Source organism: Seriola dumerili, unplaced genomic scaffold (genome assembly GCF_002260705.1).
Source record: "Seriola dumerili isolate Sdu_G_001 unplaced genomic scaffold, Sdu_1.0 BDQW01000073.1, whole genome shotgun sequence".
Taxonomy (NCBI): domain Eukaryota; kingdom Metazoa; phylum Chordata; class Actinopteri; order Carangiformes; family Carangidae; genus Seriola; species Seriola dumerili.
Window position 1 is genome coordinate 133580 of NW_019174328.1, and position 25695 is coordinate 159274.

General features: G+C 40.8%; 1 protein-coding gene across 1 annotated transcript; it reads right to left on the reverse strand.

Annotated features, from left to right (window-relative positions):
- Nucleotides 1-2899: 2899 nt before the first annotated feature.
- LOC111220672 (solute carrier family 2, facilitated glucose transporter member 9-like) lies at nt 2900-25440 on the reverse strand. The gene is made up of 12 exons (XM_022743844.1): nt 25396-25440; nt 21856-21954; nt 18361-18521; nt 16219-16343; nt 15546-15691; nt 14474-14606; nt 13820-14007; nt 9160-9270; nt 8466-8567; nt 7158-7233; nt 4878-5005; nt 2900-3979 (listed from the first exon to the last, which is right to left on the reverse strand). The coding sequence occupies exons 1-12, from the start codon at nt 25438-25440 to the stop codon at nt 3725-3727; spliced, it is 1569 nt and encodes a 522-aa protein (XP_022599565.1). The 3' UTR covers nt 2900-3724.
- Nucleotides 25441-25695: the final 255 nt, after the last annotated feature.

A 25695-nucleotide genomic window follows, 5' to 3' on the forward strand; every position in this document is an offset into this window, starting at 1 on the left:
TAACACCACTGCAGCTTTGACATGACATTCTGCATGTGTGTTTGTCTTTTTTCAACCTCGTGAGAGATGCATATCTGCTTAACAAAAATAATACACTTGTACTGTCTCAGTTTGATTTGGTTTGATCTTCTCTTCCTGCAGCCCTGTCGTTCCCTCCTCCATTCTTCCTCTCTGGTTTAATTACAGCAGCTGTGAGTGGCTGTGGCGGATCTGTTGCTACTGGATCATCCATCCACTTTTATTACTCAGTGACGTCGCCTCCACTCTATCTGTCATCAGCCTTGTTCCATGATAACAGACATTTGTCACTGTCTTGTGCCTCCCTGATGTAATACCATCAGCACCGGTGACAGCCACTTGGCAAGGGACACTGGGACACACACACACACACACACACGCACACACACACGTATAGTGAGAGGCTTGTATGACCAGAAGGGAACACTGCAATAAAGATCACCAGAATGCTTATTAAGGACAGAGGCACCGCCATTAATTACAATGCTGAGATGCGCAAGGCGGCATTTGTGTACGTGTGTGTGTGTGTGTGTGTGTGTGTATATGTGTTGTGTATGTGTGTGTGTGAGAAGAGAGAGAGAGAGAGAGAGAGGAGAGAGAGAGAGAGAGAGAGAGAGAGGAAGTGACGTCGTAATAAGATTAGATGGAATGGCTTGTTCTGAATTACACACAGCTCATTATAACTTCATTAGCCAATTATATCAGGAAAAACCTCAAGGAGTGAATTTGTTAGCAGTTACACCATAGAATATTCAATCAATAACCAATGTGTTTCGGGGACACACATTGAGTTGATGGGAACGAATGAGCTTTAAGTCAGTGGTACAGTCCTGAGGTCACTGTGGCATATTGAAGGGTGAGAGTGCTTGAGTCCGTAAATAACAATGGGTGTGCATGTGTGTGTGAGTGTGTTTGTAATGTGAATCATTAGATATTAAGGTGAAAACATGTTTTACAGCCAGGATAAGGTTCATCCCTGAAGTCATGGAGATGTGTGTGTGTGTGTGTGTGTGTGTGTGTGTGTGTGTGTGTGTATGTGTGTCAGTGATGGGTTGCCATGATTGAAAATTTATGTTTGAGTTTTTGTGTTATGTTTGCGCTTCATGAGTTTGGTCATTATCATTTCCTGTTTTATTTTGTAGTTACTTTCCCTGTGTCTCTTGATGTTTTTATTTTCTGTCTTTGTCCAGTTTCCCTCCCTGTTGACTGTCTCCCCCGACCTAATGTGTTTCACCTGTGTTCAATCACCGTTGCCTCCCTTGTGTCTATTTAGTCTCTGTGCTCCCCTTTGTCTTAGTCTGTGTCAGTTCCTGTCCCCTGTGTTACTCTCCATTTTGGATTTTTAGTTCTGTAAGTAAGTAAGACCTTTTTTCATCGACTCCCTTGTGTTGAATACATGTGGGTCCAGCCTTGCCTTATTCGTTACACATGTAAACAATCCTGGATATACTGGATTTTAAAAAATGAACGTTGCAATGTTTTAAGAGGAAGTAAACTAACTCAACATGTTTGTGAGGATTTACACAGTGTGTTTGTTTGTTCGAGTAACACTTGATGTAAACTTGATTTCTGTTTGTTTTACATGAAGACTACACCTCACCTTTAATCAGGCGTGTCTCAGACTGGGCTGATCGGCCACTTTCCTTTTTGACCACTAAGGGTCAGGAGTGAGTCAGGGCTGATGCTGGTGTGTAGAGAATCAGAAGTGTAATTGAGTGTATTAGATAAAGCCTCAGGTATAAACTGCTTTTAATCCATAGTATCAACCTGTGGAAACACTTTCCCACAGCACACATCTGGACAAGTTATATAATAACTGAGTGTCCTTGTACAGTTCATGCTGATTCACTGGGACTCTTCAATGGAGCAGAGTCATTGTTAATGTTGTAAGTAACATTGTGATGTGAGTGTACACCCCTCCATCATACTCTTTATCATATGGTGACACACTTGTTCGAGGGGAAAAAAGGTCCAGGTCTGGGCCAGAGTCTAAGTCTCTGGAAATGTGCAGTCCAGTCAGTGTGAAGGAAAGATCCCTGCATAAATGTTTACAGTGAGTAGTGTCTACCACAAACACACATGACAGATGAAGTAGGCCTGCTGTGTTCTCGTGATGCCTTCTAACACTCAACTGAATCATTTCCACTCCGGTTTGCTGGACAGAGCTCTGAGGTGAGCGGATACTGGAGAGAGGGTAAACTGTGTTTGAGAATAACACACACATTAAAACACGCCAAGATACAGCTTTACAATACTATTCACTTATGTAGTTATCTTAATTGAAAAAGGCTTATATACGTACAGTGTGTCCATGTTTTCAAACAAACTGTATTTTGCTGTTTGTACACAACACACTTTAGCCCACTTCACAGTACTCTGATACAGTGTGTAAAATGACTGTAGAGGGATTTTATTTCATTACATGTCAAACAATATGAACAAGTAATATAACTTTACAACCAAAAGAAGATGATGTAGTCAAAACATGCATAAATATTCATAGTTCATAATAATTTTTACTGCAATATACAAAAGGTTAAAACATGCACTTTTAAAAGGTTAATGTCTGTCACACATGCATCCTGCACACTCCCAGTTCCACACAAGCTGCTGCGTCTATGTCCACAAGCTCTGATCATTTAGTCTAAACCCCGACACGTGACATGTGATTATTGTTTACTGCATTGTATGTCGCCATGCCAACAAGTGGGAGAACTTAAGCACGGCTAGCACTCAAGCAATGAAAGCGGGTACATGGTAGCTGCGCTCATCATATTACGAACATGACTAAATAATGAAAGTGCCATAATAGACCCCCCCCACACACACACACACACACACACACACATACGCCTCACCCCCTGTGATGCTAACCCACTGTTGTAAATGTCTGTTGATGAAAAGCTGCAGTTTAAAACCCTCAAAGTCAAAGTGTCGTTAAAGGAAAAGTGCAGTTTATTATAAAGTGGATTTTGTTTCTGTGGCTCTGACTGCTTCACAGTTTACTGATGGAAGCAGTTACTAAAGAAGAAAAGTGTTGATTCTTTAGACTGATTCGTTGTCCACGTGTTTGTGAATGAAATCTTATCATTAATGATTAAACTGAACAGCAAAAACAAAAGTTGTAAGAGAGCATAGTTTTCTTTGCATGGATACCTCGTTTCAATAGTTTATTAAGGCATAGTGCAAATTTATAAAAACTTTGGTTGTTGTTCATAACAACTATAATAACATTGTAACAGCAGAGAGCAGGTAACATGGTGACATTGATACAATGCAGTTGCACAAACATACAAACCAACAGTTTCTGCAGATGATCTGAACCTCTTTGTTTGGAGGTTAGAGTTAGGTTTGTAAAGGTTGCTATGTTGGTTTCTAACCTGCCTGATGCTCTGATCCCTCCTGTTTCTTGTAATGTCCCAGATCTCAGATATTTGCCAAGATATAATTAACATGAATTTTCCTTTAATGGCTCAAACAGACTGAAACATTACATTGATAAGAAGTACAAGTACAAGGACTGAAGTGTATCTTCAGCAGTGTTGTGTGTGTTACCTGAGTGTGATCCAAGTCCAGCTTCCCCCATCAAGAGCCCACAGAGTCCATGCGAGGTGGTGATGGGTGAACATGTACATATCACAATACAAGAATGGAGAAGAGGAAGTGATGAGTGGTTTCGCAGTCCCAGTGAGAACCTGAGGCTCTGTTAAGGTACAGAAGAAGAGCTGTCGAACTCCAGCGATGCGTTTTCAATTCCGCCGTAACCGTTCATCTTCTTCAGCTTCAGCTGGTCCACGTGGATCAGGCCCTGGGTCTCTAAGACCGCCTCCTTCTTAGAGAACATTCGGCTGATCTCCATGAAGGTTTTGTTTCTGGTCTCTGGGATCACGATGTAGACGTAGACGGCCACCGTCAGACAAATGATGGCAAACACCAAGTAGCAGTAAGACCCCGCCGACATCTGATGGAAGGATCGAGAGAAAAGGACAGAAAAATGAGTTTGAGACCTGAGAGTAGACTGACATCATCTCATTAAAGAATAAAGTGAATGAACTGAGGTAATCTACTCTTACTCAAACCTCCTTGTTGGAACCTCATTTAGTAATTTAGGACCTTTGTATTCATATTAGGTCAAGTATTAAACTCCTGGTCACTTTGAATTATGACCCACTCATTAATTCTGTTGCAGAGTCTGTTAATGCTCACTTCTTCCAGTCTGAATGATTGGACATATAAATGTAATATGAATTTTGCCAAAAGTTATATATTTGTTCAAGTCCATTGCGCTGAAGCAGGTTTATTACATGTATATGGAATAATAAAAAAAAAAATCAAGGATAAGATGGAATCTACTGTATTTGTCATATGATGGTGAAGAAGTTTCCCAACATCTATTGGTCTATTGTTCCAAACAATCAAGAGCAGCAATGTTTTGTTTTTTTAACTATTCAGATATTACTGGATAACAATTAAACAGGCTACAGCACCCGCTCTGCCTTTACATAAGCAGCAACACTCCAAACAGCGGTCTGAATGAAGCCCCTGTTTATTCTAAACAGAACAAATACAATAATTAAAAAAACAGCATGTGTGTTCTCTAGAACTCACAATTGATGAAATGTCAGTCTAAAAAGGAAAGAGTTTTTGTCTGATTAAAGCAATGGATTCAAACCAGAAAGAGAAACTGAGTTTTAAGTTTAAGGCACCATAGCGGGTCCCAAAAGTAACAAGCAGTCTCTATGGGGGCAACGATCAGATCAATTAGATCTAATCACAATAACTATGTGATCGTTCGAAGCCTGGTGGTATTACTGTAACAGGCCCTGTGTGAGCAGTGCTGAGTCACATGTTGCTCTCACCTGTAAGAAGGGGAAGACGAAGCCCACAGTAAAGTTGGACAGCCAGTTGAGTGATCCTCCTACGATGTAGGCCGCCGGGCGGTGGGACTGTTTAAACAGCTCTGCTGTGATCAGGAAGGGAACGCCCGCTGGAACAGGAACAAAGACAAACATAGAAAACATATCAATACAAATCACAGAACTAACAGGCTTGTGCCGAGGTCACTGAGAGGGGCATGCTACGGTTTAGTATTAGTTCTTCCATTAGTTTGGACTGAGATATCCTGAAGGTCCAAAACTCATCTTACATTTCCTCTAATGCAACTTTGACAGTGTCGTTGGTTCCGCCCACATCTTTCGAACTCTATAGCACAGTCCCACAATTAGATCATTCTAATGACATCACTGACATCAGTCATCATCAGGGTTATCTTCTTCCAGTGATCAACTGTTCTCACTTGCTGAATAATTTTAACCTTGATGAGTGAACTGACCCTAAAGTGTAATAAGCCTTTTTAGTCATTTTAAATAGACAAATCAACACTGTTCATATTTTTCTTTATTTCTTTGCATGTAGTGACTCAGAGCTGCTGCCTGCTGTCACATCATACAGAATCTGATGATAACTGTTGAAAGTGAATAGATTTTTTCAAAAACCTCACGCAGCAGCTTCCTTCAGCCACGCGGAGGCAGACGAAGGGTTAAAGCAGCTCACGAGTCACCCCCTATGTGTTTCTTATAAAGGGAAGTGCAGATGAGTCTCCTAACGGGATACGTCTGGGCAACAGGCAACATTTCCACTGATGAGTGGCTGTGTGTAGAGAATATATTATTCATGTTCCTGATTTGATTATTCATGTTCATTCATCATCGTTCACTCCAATAAGGTTTATGAAAGGCTAATTAGAGATAAACGGAATAAGCCAATCGGGCGAGGGTCAGGCCAGCATGTGGACATGAGAGTCATACATCACAGGATTCATATAAGTAATATTTTATCATTATATTCTATCATTAAAATTGCATTATTTGTCTCTCTTACAGGGGGGCGTAGAGCGTGGATTTGTCAGCATGCATAATTGCATAGGGAAAAATAAATAGTGATATTTATCACTAACTGTGAAAAAGCCTTACTAACAATTTGAAATGCACTATATTATTCCTATACCCATATATACCATATTTATTCCTATAGCTATTAAAGCTTGTAAATATTAATTAATTAGCAATTAACAGATTTGACAGTGAGTAAAAATGCAGATTAATACAGTAGCTTTAGATGTTCAAGGGTAACAGTATGTTGTGTATTGTGTTTAAGGTTTGACCTCCAGAGGGCACCAACCAATAACACAAAGCAGTGTGCACATGAACCAGGTCAGTAGGACTGTTCATCACCTGGGATTGGAGACGACAAACAGAAAGAGCTTTGATTTTAAATAATGAAATCATCTCTTCTCAGAGTTAAGGTTACTTCAGCCTCCACCACAATACAGTGGAGAAATGTTGAAATCTAAATTCCAGAGTCAGCATCCAGGGCCTGTATTTATCCGACTCCACAGAAGTGTCTACAGTACCAGCTTCAGTTGTTGTCTGGATGTGAGCAATAAGAAATATTGCCAGATAAATGTCAAATAAAGGAAAAGTGTTGTAACATCTTATCAAATATTCAAATGCAAATAATTGACCAAAACTACTCAGGTCTTAAAAATACTTCAGTTTCAGCTTCAGTTCAGGTATAATTATTATTATCATTGTTATTATTATTATTATTAGTAGTAGTAGTAGTAGTAGTATTACAGTCAGAACCAACTTCACAGACTCTGCAGCTCTTTGACATTCAACAGATCTTTCAAGTCAAAACAAGTTTCCTAAATTGAAATCTAAATAATTTGTTATTGTCCATTAAATGAGTAGATGTGAAGAATTTTGACTTCCATCTCTCACTGAGTCCAAATCTGACTTTTAACAGATGGCTAAATACATGCCCTGATTGCTTTGGATCATCCACAGAACACCCTATGGGCAGTTTACATTAGAACTAAAATCACATGTCAATTTGTCAAGTGATTGATCATTGAAGATCAAACCTGCAAACATCAGTTTAGGGTCTGGACTGAAATAGACATTTGAAGATGTCAACTTGAGCTTTGGGAAATTTTGATGGACACTATTAACTGGCTGTGGACATATTATGGACCAGATAATTGATTGACTGAATCTAGAAAATTAGATAAATCAATATGAAAATGGTGTCCTGTTTACAGCATGGAAGGATGTAACATGCAGTGTAGGGCATCTTACCTGGACCGATACAGAAGCCAGCGATGATGCCGACCACACAGCAGACACTGACGTAGCGCATGAATGATAAGTGAACCTGCAGGGAGAAGAAACATGAAGAAGTCGGTTTGATCACACCAAGTTATTTTTCCCATCCCTGCTTCACCCCTCAGCCCACCACTCTGTTGCCCTGCATGTAAATCACTGTTCCACAACACAAAGCTGGAGTACAGAGCGTTCTGCCAAGTGAAAGTGAAACAGGCACAGCTGTTCCTCCCCACACTCGTCCCCCTGTTAAACATCTGGGATGCGTTTATTTGTCATCCCCTCTCCTCTCTCACTTCCACTTGCCTCCTACCAGGAAGCAACTCATAGAAAGTGAGGAATAGAAGGGAGGAAAGTGAGTGACAGAAAAAGAGATAATGAGTCAGTCTGGAGCCTTTCTGTGAGGAGTTAGAGTGTTCTCATTGCAGTCTGGGTTTCTTCCAACAGACACATGCAGGTTAGGAGCAGCGGACACTCTGCACTGTCTGTAGCTGTGCGTTTAGACTGGAAACAGAACTATGTTAACAAGCACAGAACTGATTTAAATTGACTATTTACCACACAGTACAGCAACTACAACCACTGCTGTCAAGTACACCACAGATCTGAACAGGCAGTAGGCCTACTGAGGACTGTAACTGCTAGAAATCAGCATAGGTCATTTTCTCACAATGTCTCTTTAAAGCTCCATACTTTCCTCTTCTGTGTTTTATTTGAAGTGTTAAACCATAAGGAGATTTTTTTGTGGTTTTAAGAACCAAAAAGCATCTCAGTGTAGTTTTACATCTCCTCTCTCAGGCTTCGGGCCACTGATTGTTTTTTGGGTGATCTAATAAAAAAGTAGCAGACTTCGGGTAAACACCCAGGGAAACCAAATCCTGCAAGGTTGGATGGTGGGTCCAGGTGGGTGGGGCTTGGGGCATGGCTGAGAGCAGTGACTGCTTTGTTGTGACATCACAAAGTCACTCAAGTTTCTGAATACAGGCTGTGTGCATTTCTCTGTGGACTGAGCACTTTGATACTTTCACAGTGGTGATATAGAACATAAACTTGCTTTATAATATGATAGAAAAGAAGACATAGAAATATCACTTTATACAATGTGGGACCTTTAAACCCACATAGGGAGAAGTACCTTCCCTCCATCGCTGAATGAGCAGTTACTGATGCAGTAGCTTGCTTACTGTCATTTCTGCCTCTCACCTCTTCTCCCTGCACTGGAAAGGTTTGGGTCACAAGACAAAATAAAAAAAAACATTTCCATATTCACACACATACACACACCTGTAAAATGAGTGCCAATGTGATTCCAGCACTGCAGATGCCCATCATGGCAAACCCTCCGATCATGAGGGGCCTCCTGCCCAGCTTCTCTATGGTGAAACACTACAGGAGGAGACACAGAGCTCAGATAAATACACACTACAGATACAAGGATGTTCCTTTTAACACACTACACCTCAGTGAGCTTTAGTGTGTTAAAAGGAACAACTTGACATTTAAGAAACACACTTGTTTGTTTTCTTTCAAAGAGTGATATCAACGTTCAGATGATATCAGTCACATGTCTGTGTGTTGAGCACAGTGCTGGAGCCAGGACGTAGTTAGCCTAGCTTAGCATAAATACTGGAAACAGAGGCAAACAGCTAGCCTGGCTCTCTTTCATTAATACACTTACCAACACCTCTAAAGCTGACTGATGTTGCATTTCATTTGTTTAACAAACATAGTTTGTGATTTTAGGAGGAGTTAGAGACGCTGGAACTATTTCTTGCCTTTATATAGTATATTGATATCTAAACTGTGGACAGAGCAGTCTTTATGCTTAGCTTGGCTAACCATGTCCTGACCATCACACAGAAATGAGACTCATCCATCTTCTTATCTCAAATCAATAGATTATAAAAGATCTTTCAGATACAACACCAATAAAAAGATAACACCAGGTACAATGCAACTCTTTAGTTTAAAAGTTTACCCCAATGAGTCCAGCGATGATCTCTATAACTCCTGTTCCTGCTGTGGTGTACTGTATCTCTGGAGCTGGGATACCCGCATTTTTAAAAATATCGTTGGTATAGAACCAGATCTGTGAAAAAAAATAAGCACAAAGATAATTAAGGGGAATATCATTTCCTCAGTTCTGCTTAGTTGCTTAGTTCTGCTTAAGATTGAACCCTTATTGACCAGTTGCTATAAGAAAGATTTCACTCTAGTAGTAATGATACCTTTTCATGGAGCCTTTAATCTCACCAAAGCCTACTGTAGCTGTAACCAGCCAATCACAGTAAAACAGAGTGAACACCCACTTCTGTTGACAAGCCCGCACATCCCCCTGACAGAAAGTCCTCCATGTCCCAGTTATGTATGCATGTATTGTGCACCGACTCTGTGAGTCCGTGCGGAGCGTTCAAAAATATGTATATGTGTACAATGAGGTGGGAGAGCAACATCAGTGACAAAGACGCTGATGACTCCCTCGAAAATCTGTCTCATCGTGACAGTTTCAAATTTACACATTTGCAGATAGAGTGAAGACTACTGGTGCTTCTCTTTATCATTTTTCTGCATTTTACACAGTTACAATTACCCACTGTTGAGCCAACTAGTTACAAGTCATCTGTGAGCAGTTTGGCTGAGAAGCACAGGTAAAACCTAATCTGAAATATGTGCCTCAAGAAAAAAAAATCAAAATGAGAATGCAGTCATTTAGGACCTGCGGGCTGCACAGGTGGTACAGCATTGCCACAGAAAGACCGCAGACATTTGCTCACATTTAATTCTATTTTCTATTATTATTATTATTTTTTTTTATTATTATTATTTATTTTCAGAGAAGTACAGCTGGTGCGCACACACACACACACACACACACACACACACACACACACACACACAGTCCGGTTGTGTGGCAGGAACAGGAACTGGAAGGCTTACCAACTGTCAGATGCATTTTGGACTAAAGATCACCTCAAACATCTGCTCAATCACGGTAAACATTACTGCCATCATCATCCTCATCATCGTCATTATTATTATCATCATCATCATTATTATCAGTGCACTCAAGAACATCCTAAACATAATCACAATGTTTTTCCCAGTCACCAGTGTCATTGTCAAGACTGTTATCATCATTATCATCTTCACCATGATCAATATCAATATCAACAGCAGGAATTGGGATCGTTCTTATAGGCTTCCTCTTTATTCTCATCATTCTCATTCTCATTATCCTCATGTTCTTCATTATTATCATCATGCACATTATTCTCATTATCATCATCTTCACTGTTATCCTCATGATCCTCGTCATCATTCTTATCCTCATCATCATCCTCATTATTCTAATTATCATCACTTTCATCCTCATTATCTTCATTATTCTCATTATCCTCATCTTCATCATCATCCTTGTTATTCTTATTATCATCATCATCATCATCATCATCATCATCATCATCACACTCCTCATTGTGATTCTCATCTTCATTATTCTTACTTTTATCATCATGCTCATCGTCATTATCATCATCATCTTCATCATTCTCGTTATCAACCTCATCCTCATCCTCATCATTATCTTCCTCTTTCTCATCATTATTTTTATTATCCTCATCTTCATCATCCTCATCAAACATAACGAGTATGACCTTAATCACTAACATCATCACTGTATCGTTATCATCATTCCTGTTGTCATAGTGCAGCAGGGATGATGTATTTTTGTGGGCTGACCTAGAAGTTAGCATCACCTGGGTTCTCGCAACAAAAAGTCAATGGGATTTTAACACAATGTCTTTTGGATTATTACAGAAAATAAACTGTGTGGCAACCAACAGTTTATGATCCTGACAGGTTTTGTTCAGCAGGATCAGCTTCACTAATGAGCACCACTTTATGATGTTTGAAGCCTAAATACAATGAGCAGGAGTAAAATGCTAATGTTAGGCTATAAACCAACTACAACACGGTCACATGACTTCACCGTCTCCACCACTAAACTTCAACTTGTAGCTTGATTTAGCTCTGACCTCTTCTACAAAAGCCTTTCCTCTTACAGAGTTAGTGACAGTTTGTATAAACACAACCAGGCTGTAAAGGTGGACTGGTGAGTAGATCAGTAATAGTAGTCTCATTTAGACACTTGTTAGCAGTTTTTTAACACATGTAATTGCGTCAAGAAATCAGGACTGAGGTACTTACTGACTTACTTCAGGCATCTAACCTTACACCCATTCAAAAACTCATAGACTTGGAAGAGGGAACAGGAAGTGCTGAAATGCAGTTAATTTCTGGGTATAAGCACTCGATTGTCAACAACAATAATCATAACCATCTCTGTTATCACCATCATCATCATCACGGCCATAATAATTAATTTTAATTAATTTCATAACACTCACACATATTATCCTTCTCATTCTAGTATTTTCATCATCACCACCTGTATCTCCATAATCCTCCTCATTCTCAGTGCTGCTATCAGTACATGCAAGTTTCAGCACTGCTCTCCTGTTGTGGGCAGAGCTCATTAGCATCTAAAAATATAGCCTGGAGAAGGGTGTGCTAATGAGTTCAGCTCCATAGCTTACAGTGTGCTCTGTCTGGCCCGGGCGCCCTGGTAATCATTTGAATAATTAATTAATCTCCAGGGCATAATTCAAAGAGGGAATTTGGCAAATCGTATCGGCTGAAAAGTGATGACACTAGCTTTTGGCTTCATTCACGAGACCACACAAGGATTATAAAACAATGAAGGATCATTTAGGCTTGTTTTCATCTCAATGTCTTTGTCTAATAAGCCAGGTCAGATGGAGGAGCTGCAGGAACAAGGGGAGTAGATAAAGTGGACAAAGAGGGTGAAAAGGCAAAAGGAGAACAAGGGGAAAGGAAGATTTAGTGCAAGTGAAAAGACCCAGACTGGACTAAAATCATATGATGCTGTTTCACTGGGAGTTTGTGCCAGTTAGCCTAAAGACTCAATTTACCAGACACCATTTGGCATCCAACAGCTGATGGTAAACACGGATAAAGAGGGGCTATAGAGTCAGAATATGTCTGTTGATACCCTTTAAACACCTGCTAAACCTCGAAATGCCCTCTGGACAAGTAACACTCCTTTATACCACTGGAATATTTTGACCATGTTTTGGTGAAATGCCAGTATAACTACAGGTTGCAAACTGTAACATTAATAGTAATTATATTATTATATTATTATATTATATTATAATTGCATTGGCAGAGTGTAGACATGACTTACACCTCTCCCTAACATACAGCGAGTGAGCGAACTCTACTGGCTGTAGCGTGATGAGGGGATGCGAGAGGAGGAGATTCTTTGCGCAGCTTATGATTTCTCCCTCTGAAAATGAATAGGTTTAAAACAGGTCCTAAGCTAGAATGATCATTTTTTGTGATTAGTACACTGGTATATCCTACGTAGGCTCATTGTATTGGTTTTAATAAAGAGTGATATTTATTATCTGTCTGTCATTTACTCACAGTTATCTCACAATCTAAAATATATAACTACTGTAAATAGCCTGTTTATGTTTTTTTGTATTGTTTTATGTAGTATGTTTTAATGACCTGTTGAAATGAAGGGGAGGACTTTGCATAAGCCCTCTGGGCTTCCTTCCTCTCCTGCACAATTTTCTGTCTTATTGTGCAAACTTCTGTGCAAACAATTAACTAAATACACTAAACTAAGCTAAAAACAGTGGGACAAGTTTGTGAAACTGTAGAGAGTCGATTCCTCTCTCAGACTCTTTTTCTCTGACTTTAAGCATCTTTCACTTTCCTCTCTGAGCTCATCATCTGTGACGGCTGTTTGACACATTTTCTCTCTGGTTTATTTCTGCAGTAAAGATGTTGGGAGATGCCTTCAACAAATATTTAGTCATAGATTAATTATGAAAGACTAACTATAGACTTGCTAGGTTTGCTAGCTTAGCAATATTAAAGATCTCATATTTTCCTCTTCTCCTGTGTTTTATTTGAAGTGTTGATCCATAAGAAGATAAACTTGTGGTTTTAAGAACCAAAAACCATCTCAGTGTAGTTTTACATCTCCTCTCTCAGGCTTCTCTCTGGAGCTCTATAAACAACAGGTCAGTGAGCCAATCAGAAGAGAGAAGGCTCTTAACCTCTCTTCTGATTCTGATTCCTGAGTGATCCAATAAAAATATAGCAGATTTCAGGTAAAACACTCAGAGAAACCAAATCCTGCAAGGTTGAACGGTGGGCGGGGCTTGGGGCATGGCTGAGGACAGGGACTGCTTTGTTGTGACATCACAAAGTTACAGAAATAACTGACGGCTGGTTTTAAGGCTCAGTTTCTGAATACAGGCTGTGTGCACTTCTCAGTGGACTGAGGATTTGATACTTTCACAGTCTTAATATAGAACCTAGACCTGCTTTATAACCAAACAACATGTAATTATCTCATACTCAAATATATGATGACAACATGACTACAACATCTAATGACTACAACATCTAATTTACAGAAAGAAATTTATTTGGGCCAACACAATGTCTTTTCTGTTCATTCAGCTCAGGCATAACACAAAAACACTCAGTCAGTCAGTCATAGGGAAAACTATGGGAAGTCATAGGGAAAGAGTCCTTACAGCATCAATGCCAGACAGCTGCATGCCGATGTTGATGACCACCACACTCAGCACCTGCCAGCGGACCGAGTCATCCAACAACAGTTTCCATACTGACAGTGTCTCCATTGACGACAGGGAGCGCTGCTCCTCCTGCATCTCTTCTATCTCCGCCTGGATGTTACACTTGGCTCTGTACCACTTCAGAGCTGAGACACAGGGGACAGGGAGCAGAACAGTTACAGCACTGCATAGAAAAGATGCAGCAGCACATCTTAAACACACAAGTGTTTACAGTTGCACCAGTTCAGGAGACATTTTGACCTTAACACATGGAAAGTCAGACCATATCTAAGGGGCTAAATACCTAAGTATGGTGATGTCATCAGCACCTTTAATATGCTGTGTGCTACAAGGGTTAATTCTTGGTCCCATCTCTGATACTCTGCCACATCATTGGTTGCTTTGATTTCTCTGATCATTGCTATACTGATGATACACTCTTTTATAAACAACACACAACTCAAAGTGTCTCAAAATCTATTACAACTAAACTATGTAATGATTTTTTATTGGACCAGTTATACTTTAATTTAATTGGACTTCTTTTCCTACAGTGTTAAAGTCAGTGTTCTCTTCTTCCTGTAAAGCTTCCCGTAGCTTCACAACACTGACCTGTGATGGTGGCGTGGACGTTGTGTTTCTCAATCAGCAGGTATCTGGGGCTCTCTGGGAACCATGGCAACAGCATCAGCTGGATGAAGGTGGGTACCACCACCACTGACAGAAAGAGGGGCCAGTGCTCCTCCTGTAACACAGGAGGTCCAACACAGTTAGACTTGTGAGCGTTAGCTTTATAGCAGGCAGCACTGATGATGTAATGACAACAATATCACCACTTTATTAAAGATGATTTTTGACAAAACTGATATGATCATTGATGATATCTATATTATTTAAACACTATGTTGGCTGTCTTTGGGAATAATTTTAATCTGAATGAATTCTAATGAACAGTGGCCTTTTTAGGACATCCCAGGTCAGGTTCAGGTCAGCTTTACTCAGTCCAAGAGGTGCTCTGATGGATTTATCCACCATACATCAACCTCAGCTGGAGGTTACATTTGTAACACTAAGCAAATGAATGCTAGTTCTTCAGTTACTTTACTTCATTTACTGGAATAATATTTGGATAACACATGGAATTAACAAGTTGCCAAAATGACACTTTGACTTTGACATCTCCATAGACACGGCCCAGTATGGCTGGTGCCAGTTTGTTTGAGCATTTGAAGCAGTTTTATGAACAAACAAGTGAAGACTCAGACGGATCATATTTACATACAGATTTGAAATGTAATTAATGTCTGTGAGTCTTCAGTGGTGTACAATAATTCATTTAGTTTGGGAGTGGTAATGATTTGGGGCTGGTGATGGATGGGTAGAAGGGGGGTTCTATTGGAAAAGAATATCAGCCTTTATTTATTTAAAAAAAAGAACAAATGAACGTTTTTGGAACTGTGAACTTAGTTCAAAATTGTTAAAAATGAACAATGAATGTGAGCTAGTTCATTTTCATCTGTATGAACTGAACTTTGAACTAATTCTTTTTAAGTGTGAACTGACACAACACTGATGATTTGACATGAGATGATGCAGAGCCAAGCTTCAGCTCCACATGGTCACATGACTTTTGCTTCTCCCCTCTGCACACGCTGTCTGTTGTTAGAAAGCAGTGTTTAATTACTTTTCCCAGAAGCTCATGCAGGCCGAGGATTTGGGCGGCAAAGACTCCGGTGCCGATGAAGATACTTGGCACGAGACCCAGGAAGCCTCGCAGATTCTTAGGTGCTATCTCACCCAGGTACATGGGTACGACACTTAGAGAGATGCCTGCAGTGACAAGAGCAGAGGAGAAGATCCGTGTGACAACAGAGAGACTTGCACTACGTGGACAAAAGTTTGTAGAGGCTCAAACAAGGTATATGGATGCCTGAACATTTAAACCAGTGTGTGATTGCTGAACAAAAAGTCAAGTGTAATGATTAAAAATAAAGTTGTATGTTCTGTTTTTAAATTTTAAATGAAGCAGCCGTCGTAGACCTTGAAGGCAAGGCCAAAATGAGACGGTCTGGTCTATGAAGGATTTTTGTTTTTTGTCACTAGCTGTGCCCACCCTTACCGTTGTGTTGCAAATTGCAGCTCCTGTTGCCTAGCAACCTCGACAACACATAACTTTTTTCACAAAAACTTGAGGTTTGAAGGCCCTTGGTTTTCACAGTTGTACAATTAGCTGTTGAACTGAGCTGTGTGTGTGTGTGTGTGTGTGTGTGTGTGTACGTGTATGTGTGTGTGTACACGTGTATATGTGTGTGTGTGTGTGTGTGTGTGTGTGTGTGTGCGTGCGTGCGTGTGTGTACCTGAATGAATTCCTGTGATGAAGCGGCCAAAGATGACCATCTCAGGTGAACCACAAATCCTGCTGAAGCCCATGAGTGAGCCGGCGATAAACACTAACACTGTTGTGTTTACCACTGTGCCTTTCCTGAAAATACACACACACATACACACACACACACACACACACACACACACACACACACACACACAGACAAACACACACACACACACACACAATCAGCAAGCAAACATAATGAATATACATAAAAACATATGAGCCAGAGGTTTATGAAACAAGGACAGCGGCAGCAGCGACCTCCCAGTCATAATGATAGACATGTATGCCTGTATAAGACCTGATTAGCCATAAAATGCTTCCACAGCTCACAGGGGGGGGGTCATAAGCTGTGATTAGTCATAAAACACTGCTGTGTGAAGAAAGTGATCAGCCTGTAAATGGGATTATAAATCGCCTGCTTTTCATTTGCATTTAAATGTCCACTGAAGTTGTGTGAAGCAGTGGCGATGAAAGGAGCTTTCAGACGACTGGGGCTGAATGTAAAAGAACTTTGCTCTGCACTTTGAGGACTGGTTCACTCCTGAAGGGCAGAGGGGACGACATGATGCCGGTGCCCTCTGAAGGACAACAGGGCACCAGGAGAAGGGGGGGAGGGGGGAGAGGGTCATCAGCAGCTCTGATTACAGAGGACAGAGGTGTGCTCTAGTGTTCTTTGCGCCAGTGTTTGTGTGTCTGTCCCTTATTTCCTTATTTCCCTTTTATATGAAACACTACAGTACATACATGTATATTGGACCATGTTTATCTGTGTATCAGTATCAGTATATTCTCATTATTGTATATTCTTTGGTGTGAGAGTGTGTTAGCGGTGTGTGTTCAGTAGTTTGTGTTGGTGGCAGCACCAGATGCTGCTGAGCGTCTCTCAGGCTGCCGCTGCCAACTGGCCTCTCTCCACCCTTGTGGTCGGACAGTCTAGGGAGGTAATTGGTGTCGGGACGGAGCAGATCCAGCGTCCAAATACAGCTCTGAGGACAAATGTTCCCTGTATGATGTGGAGCGCTACTGGTTACACTGAAGCTGCCTGAGGAGACGTCATTATGAGCTTTATCAATCTGTACTGACAAATCACAACATGCAGCTTTTTCTCTCCAGGGAAACGAACAGTGCCTTGAAAACCTTTCCATAATGTGACATGATGGAAGCAAACTCCCCACTGGACACTGTGGGCCAGCAGGTGGAGGTGAATCTGAGTAGTTGTTATAGAGTCAGTTCACCTTTTTTATTCTTCCACGCCGGCCACAGCCAGAGCCTGAGGCGTTATGTTTACAGGTTGTCGGCCCATCTGTCCCATTCTTGTGGACGCAATATCTCAGGAACGCCATGAGGGATTTTCTTCAAGTTTGGCACTAATGTCCATTTGGACTCAAGGATGAACTGATTAAAGTTTGGTGGTCAAATGTCAAAGGTCACTGTGACCTCACAACACACGTTTTTGACCATAACTCACAAATTCATTCACTAATTATGACACAGTTTAACTCAAATGTCTATAAGGATAAAATGAAATGATGTGATGATTATATCTAAAAGGTCAAAGGTCAAGTTCACTATGACATCATAATGTTCTGCAAAAACACTTCTGGGCATTATTCAATGCTGTAATACAGGGAGGAGAGACTGTGATCATATTTAGTGAAACCTGGCAGAGCCACTGCAGGGTGTGTGTGGATGACCAGAGAATGATATGGAGTCAAACTAAGTTGAATGAATGTGATTTATATAGGGGAAATAAACGCATCTGTTGATGCTATCCTGCTGACCTTTATTTAATTGAAATTCATCATTTATCATTTTTTATTTGTTGCTTTCTGAAAAAAATTGTGTGGTTGGGTGGGGGTTTAAAATCAAGATACAGAGCGATATGATTGATTCTGTAGGTGTGGTTAGGTTTAGGTGACTAAGGCTCAAATACAGAAATGTACAACTGCAAGGGTGGGTGTGGTTCGTGTGAGGCTCAGTTGTCTGCGTGTGTGTCTGCAGGGCCTTCAAATGACTTGGGTGGCATTAGGGAAAGATTGAGATCATGGAAGAAACCAACATTTACTGTTGTAGAACTGGTCCAGAATCCCGAATCCTCTCTTACCTGCCAAAGCGAGTGACCAGCATGCCCACGATGAGGGAGCCCAGCAGACCTCCAATGGCGAAGACGGACACAGTGAGAGAGTACATGAGGGTCAGGGTCTCCCCACTGAGTCCTGTTCCATTGCGACTCAGCACCGTCTTGTTGTAAAAGTCCTTTATGTACTGAGGGTTTGAGGGAGATAGGAGACAGGATGGAGGAGAGGTCAGAGGAGGGAGATCTTATTACAGGTGGCAGAAACACTGAAAAACATGAAGAAGGAATGAAAGATAATTCATTGTGTCTCCGCTGAAAGTCTCTGCTGGAGCTTTCACTGTCACGAGAAGCACATTTGTGTCTCTTTGAAAGAGTCACTGTGTTGTACCTGGGATAGCAGCTCTACTACAAGAGGCTGTCTGGTGTGTGTGTGTGTGTGTGTGTGTGTGTGTGTGTGTGTGTGTGTGTGTGTGTGTGTGTGTGTGTCTGTCAGTACGTAGCTGTAGCCCTGTTGTTCATTCATGTTAATGTCTGTCAGCTCTAAATATCTTGTGAAGCTCTGAATACAGCACAGTTGTCTTCACCGCGGAGGAAATAAATCTTGTTCATGTACAGCCTCATTGTTTGGTGCTTATCAGGCTTGCTGAAGCAAGCTAATGCTAACGTCAGCGGCAGCTCTGAGAGGCACAAGCTGCAGTCAGTCATCGTTCTGATTCTTATACTTATACTGCGAACACGGTCAGTGGGACAACGTAGAAAATAAACCTCAGAGTTCAGGAGGTGTGAGAAAATCCTACTGAACCAAACTTCAAATCCACACAGACAGAGACAGGATCATGTGCAGCAGGAAAAGAAGTTTTTACAAATGTGTGTATTATTGGAAAAATTGACACACTGACACATCAATGTTACATCAGTGCATAATACAACATAATATATAGCCTGTGTGTGTGTGTGTGTGTGTGTGTGTGTGTGTGCTGTAGCTCTAAGTATAGCAGGAAAGGGAGGGGTGAATGTTGTAGACCTAATAGAAGATAACAGAGATTACAGCTAAGATATCAGTTAAGGCATTAGAAGAGAGACAATGGTTACAATGACCTATACTGCTAAAACTCCATGAGAGGTATAGTTAATTATGCTAACAAATGAATCATTACTTAACTTCTGTATCATTATGAAGGATTCAGATTCTAATAGCAAGTGGTGGAGTAGCCATGTAACTCAGAATATAGATTATAAACCTTCAGGAAAACTTTTCACTTTTTTATCAAGGACCTGTCAAAGAAATGCTCAGTGAGCTGTAAGAGTTACAGAAGCTAGTTATACCATTAGTCCAGGGGCGATGTCAGGACTCTGGCTCTCTATTAAACAGTGGACACCAACTCTCCTGTCCCTCTACACTGAACAGCAAAGGGAACGTCTGTTTCAGATGATTTTAAAAGATAGTTGAATGTCTGTTTAAATCAAATCTCAGTATCAGTAGAAGTTGAGTTCTCTCTCTCTCTCTCTCTCTCTCTCTCTCCCTCGCTCTCTCTCTGTGGTGTGTGAGCCTCCACTGTACACTCCTCCTCACTGACTGCACCAGAAGCTGCATTCCTCCTAATAAAGTCCTGTATGCCAGGCATTTCACATTCCACATAACAAGCAGCTTCTCACACACACACACACACACACACACACACTCACATGCACACACACACACACACACACACGCACACTCACACACACACACACACACACACACACACACACACACACACACACACACACACACACACACACACAGACTTACTCTCTCCATCAACTTCTCACTCCCCCTATGTGTGTCCACACACACACACAGTGAGCATGGACTGATTTAAAACAACAGTCCATAAAAAAAACACACAAACATGTAAGAGAGATTTTTCTCCCTTTTCCACTGAAACTGAAACTAAAACAAACTTTCAGCCTCTCTGATCTTCTCAGATCATCTACTGTTTCTGTTCATACACTCAAACATACACATCTTCCCCTAACTCACAGCAGCGACATGAAATCTGCTTCTGTTCGGATCATTCTTTGTTTGCCTCCATGCTGCCTGAAACATGCAATCTTATTGTGAATATCTCTGTCATCAAAATGGTGCAAATAAATATCTGAGGTCTGTCCATTTCAACCAGGTAAAAGCAAGAACAACAACACAACTGCACACATTATTCAAGCTAACATAATCCCAGCTGTTGTAACTCTGGTAGAGAAGTGTTTGTGTATAATGCTGTCGCTCTTAGGAAGAAACTGATAGATCAGCAGTTCCCAACCTTTTCCAACTCATGGCCCACTTGAAATTCTTGAATTTTTCTTTGTTGTTTGACAGAGGAGAGATCACTTGTCGATTCATCATCTGTCTCTTGAATCTTACCTCTTAACTCTTCCTGTTGCTAACCAGCTATCTGTTTTGATCCTCCAGTTTTTGCCATAGATGTAATATTTTAGCGTGCAATCAGACGGAGATAGCAAACAAGTTAATGATGTGGTCTGGCAACAACATAAAGGTTCCTATCACTGGTTTATCACCGTGGTAGGTCTTAATATGAAAGGAGTTTTTCAAAACACTTTTAATGTTACATTTTTTATTTTATTTTTTCATTTAATTTGTGGACCCACTTGCAGTACCTTCATGGCCCACTAGTGGCCAACAGGTTGGGAGCCACTGTGACAGATGGAAATTGGTGTGTGTGTCAATGGTGTAAGGGCAGACAGGGGCATTGTTTTCTACTCATTTTTGTTCTTCATGATTTTTTAATGGAGAGCTGCTGATAAATGAAGTTTATTTATTCATCATCTTAAGAAAATCTATTATTTGCATTTTACAGTGAATACTAAGAACCGAACAGTGAAACTGAAATGACTGTGTGTATATTTGATGTCCTGTCTGGTGTTTTCTGTTGTACTTTTTATATATATTGTGAGCGTATTGATCCTTGTAGCCAGAATATAACTGAATCCAACAGTGAGCCGTCTTTACCCCCTCTAAACAGGGCTTTAGTTAACTTGCTGTTTGACTGGTCAAATGATGAGCAGACATAGTGACTCATAATTCCACTACTGAGGAAAAATCTGATATTTAACATTGAAATCAAAAATATCTGCCTCACTACTGGCTTTCCAGAAATCATTTTGGACACATGACCAGATTAACCCACTGGAGTTGGGCCCTCATTGTCGTAATTTGATGTAACACCACTTTATTTAGGAGTATAGAGTATATACCTGAGCACAGGGCTCCTCTACATGACAGGCTAAAAGAATAAGCTCAAACTGATGGGTACACCTTAGTTTGTATTGTACTTTAGTGCGTCAAATTCCTTAACAAATGCTATCAATTACCAAAAATCACTGACACACAGGGAATCTGGGACTTGGGTGCCATGAGTCCATAAGCAGTTCCTGACTTTACCTAGTTGATAATCCAGCCCTGGATCACAATGTGTGTGTGTGTGTGTGTGTGTGTGTGTGTGTGTGTGTGTGTGTGTGTCTCACCACAGCAGGGGAGTTGACCACAGCCAGATTGTAGCCATAAAGCATGGAGCTCCCGAAGGAGGTGAGGAACGCCACCGCCAACAGAGAGCCGGTCAGGTGCTGCTGAAAGATGGAGAGAGGGCGTGTTAGGAAGAGGGAGAGAGAGAGAGAGAGATTCTTGGCTCTAACTACAACTATGTCAGATCTTTACTACATGATTATTGTGGCCAAAAGAATTCACAATAAAAATATCATCACGTTATCCACAGAACATTTGAAAAAAAGTTAAAGATCTAACATCTCCCATCACCATATTATCATATGTGTATTTTAAACACAATATCAATATCGTTTTTTAAAATATCAACACCCCTTATTATAAGCATTAATGTTCTCCAAAACAAGCTAACTCAGCAGGAAATCAGACTGGCACAAATATCATCCTGCTTCTAGAATAAAGAGTTTATCAATTTTCCCAAGTGAGGAGATCACTCCTACCTGTCCTTTCTGTCCTATTCATGAAAGGTGTTCAGTCAGAGATATTAGTGCAATGGGAGATGTCCACTGAGCAGAATCAACCTGACTGTCCCTGGTCTGGACAGATTTTTTAACAATCAGGACAAATGGCCTGATTTTCAGCTGAGCAGGGACGACACAGATGGGAGTGCCACAATTGGGACCCCGGTGGGGTTTTTTTGGCTGTCAAGTGGGGCATCATCTGGGGTGGTCTGGTCTCTAGAGTGTTTGGAGCGCCTCATTCCACTGTCCACTGGATTGTCCACTGTCACTGAGGAGGTGGTGACCATTCTCCACAGGAAACCTGAAGGCAGTGTCCCGTGGGTTTGAAGGACTGGCAGGACACAGGGGCTTCTCGAAAGCAGCTGGAGCAATTGACAGCTGTGATTAGGATACGGTTGTGAAGCAGTATTTTGTATGCACTGCCTTTTATTCTTGCCTCTATTTGTTACTAGGTGATATCTAGTGGCTCGTAGTAGACCTGCATCTACCCTGCTCAATTTGATTGGCTGGCGCCTGTGCTGCAACTTATAAAGTTGAACTTCTACCTCAAGCAAAGCAAAGCAATGGAACCACAATGCAGTTCGACAACACATGACGTAAACCCATCAATTTGAATGAGAAGTGTAATTCTAATCTCACCTAAGGCATCAAAATGGGGAGAGCCGGCCCTCAAAGTGACGCATCAGGGAGGTAGTTGGAGTGGATGTTGGACATACAGAGTTCAGGACTGTGATACCAGAGACTAGATTCATATCCACAATCATGTATATGGTTTAGGCAACAAATTTGGTTAAGGTTCAGGAAAGATGATGGTTTTGGTAAATGTTAAAGGTCCATATTTTAAACTTCTCCAGTGATTTATTTTGAAGTGTTGATCCATAAGAAGATATATTTGTGGTTTCAAGAACCAAAAAACATCTCAGTGTAGTTTTACATCTCCTCTCTCAGGCTTCTCTCTGGAGCTCTAGTAACAACAGGTCCTTGAGCCAAACAGAAGAGAGGAGGCTCTGAGCCTCTCTTTTAATTGGCTGACTATTTCCTGGGTGATGGAATATAAATAAAGCAGATTCCAGAAAACCACTCAGAGAAACCAAATCCTGCAAGGTTGGATGGTGGGTCCAGGTGGGTGGGACTTGGGGCATGGCTGAGAGTGGTGACTGCTTTGATGTGACATCACAAAGTTACTCAAGCCCTGACGGCTGGTTTTAAGGCTCAGTTTCTGAATACAGGCTGTGTGCATTTCTCTGTGGACTGAGGCTTTGATACTTTCACAGTATTAATATAGAACCTAGACCTGCTTTATAATCAAACAACACATGGTCATCTACCTTTAGACTGTATGGACCTTTAATAAACAAGTTGTGTTTGAAGTCACTGTGAACTTTTTCTGTGATAAACTAAACCAAAAGAAAAGGTACAATTGTAAGAGCATAATCTTTCTGTAACCTTAGAGCTGCCAGTGTCTAAACAGACCCATCACACAGCTCAGTGATGCTGGAGTTACTACAAGCAGGTATCGTATTTCAAAATGGAATATTTTGGCAGAAAACAAATCCATTGTCTAAGAACATATTCAATGTCTGTGTTTTTGTGTGGTCAGCTTCACATTTCCATCAAAACTTATTGATGTACAGTATATAACATAACTTCTATAGGAGACTAGTTTGGCTCAGCAAAGCTCTGGGATCAGCTGGTCATCTTACTGTCATAACAGTCATGGTGACTGTTCAATGTGTTGATATTTGTGTTTTAATACAGTATATTCTTTATTGTAGATGTGCAAAACATGTTGATACAATATTTCTTCATCCCCAAGAAAAAACAACAAGCTGATTTGTGCTGGTTTGACTCACGTTAGCTGAATTCTATGGTGGATGTGACTGTGGTGGATGTGGATTTCCAATTTTAACAAAGTTTAGGATTTGTAATATCTATTAGAGGGCCAGCATAATGGTTTAAAAGTAGTAACCATGGAGATCTTTGCCATGCTACTCTATATCACACGTTACCTGCAAGACTATCACCAAGCAAACAAGTGCTGTAAGTATTCAGTGGTCAAGGTACATATGGACTGTAGCATCATTTCTCATGATTATGTGACATATAAACAATAATGTGAAGGATGAAATTTTTACAAATAGAAAAAATGAAATAGCTCCTTAGCTCATACTTTATTAAATAAATGAAGAGATCTGAATGAAAGCAGCTTAACAGGGTGGAGGTAGATTTCACATGTGACTCAAACCAATGTCCCTGCACACACACACACACACACACACACACACACACACACACACACACACACACACACACACAAAGTAGTAGATGTTGTGATCTGTGGTCTAACATTTTAAGCCCACACACATAATATTGTCTATAAACCATTCCAGTGTTCTCTTGATGATGTTTCTTCCTCATTTCAAGGTTTCAGCAGCGTTTAAACAGCAGCAACACATGAAGCTGTGTTGGTTGTAACACTCAAAACACTGACACACTCAGTGGCTGAATGTGTCACCCACACCACCAGTCAACCTGAGCCTGGGTCCAGAAACATACCTGTCCATGTCTGACTATGAATGAGTGTATTTGGTTATTGTACATGAAATAAATGATTCAGTGTTAAAATTATTGTTCACAGTAGATTTGAGGCAACACACAAAAAGCCTTTTTTTTTTTTTTAGCTTTTTCACAAAGGCACAAAGCCTGCATTACAGCAAATATTACAGTCTACTGTTGATCATTCACTTTGTCCCACTACAAACACCAGTAAGTTCACCCAACCTCTAGAAACTGACTATTTTTGAGTGAAATCAAACAGTTTTTTATTAGTTTTTTCTAATTTTAAAGCTTTGACCTACTAAATCTCATAAACTGGCGTTTAGTGCAGCCACTGATTTACTTTGTCCCCTGTGGAGCTCTACAAGTTTGAAAGCTAGTAGTAAATACTGTTCGCTGCTCTATGTCTGAAACAATATGGGATCAGTCAGCTGATGACCCTGGCTCTGGATCTGACCTGATTCATGCAAGTCAGTCTCAACTTACCGAAGTGGCTTTCCCCGTCGATGGAAGCAAAACCTCCTCAGCCATTTAAGAAACGTTAGTCAGTCCCAAACAGCAAGCAGCACAAGGGCTCCACTCTACACTGAAGAGGATCTCATGGCTGCAGCAGCAGCAGGCGTGGTCAGACAGGTTAAAGTGGTCAGGCCTGTTCATGTGCAGTGTGTCGGGCAGAAATCCACAGGCCCCCGATAACAAACCCGCACAGTGTCATCACATGACGGACAGCAGCGTGACGGACTGAGAGAAAAGCCTGCTGGAAGCAATTAACTTTAAGTGAATTTA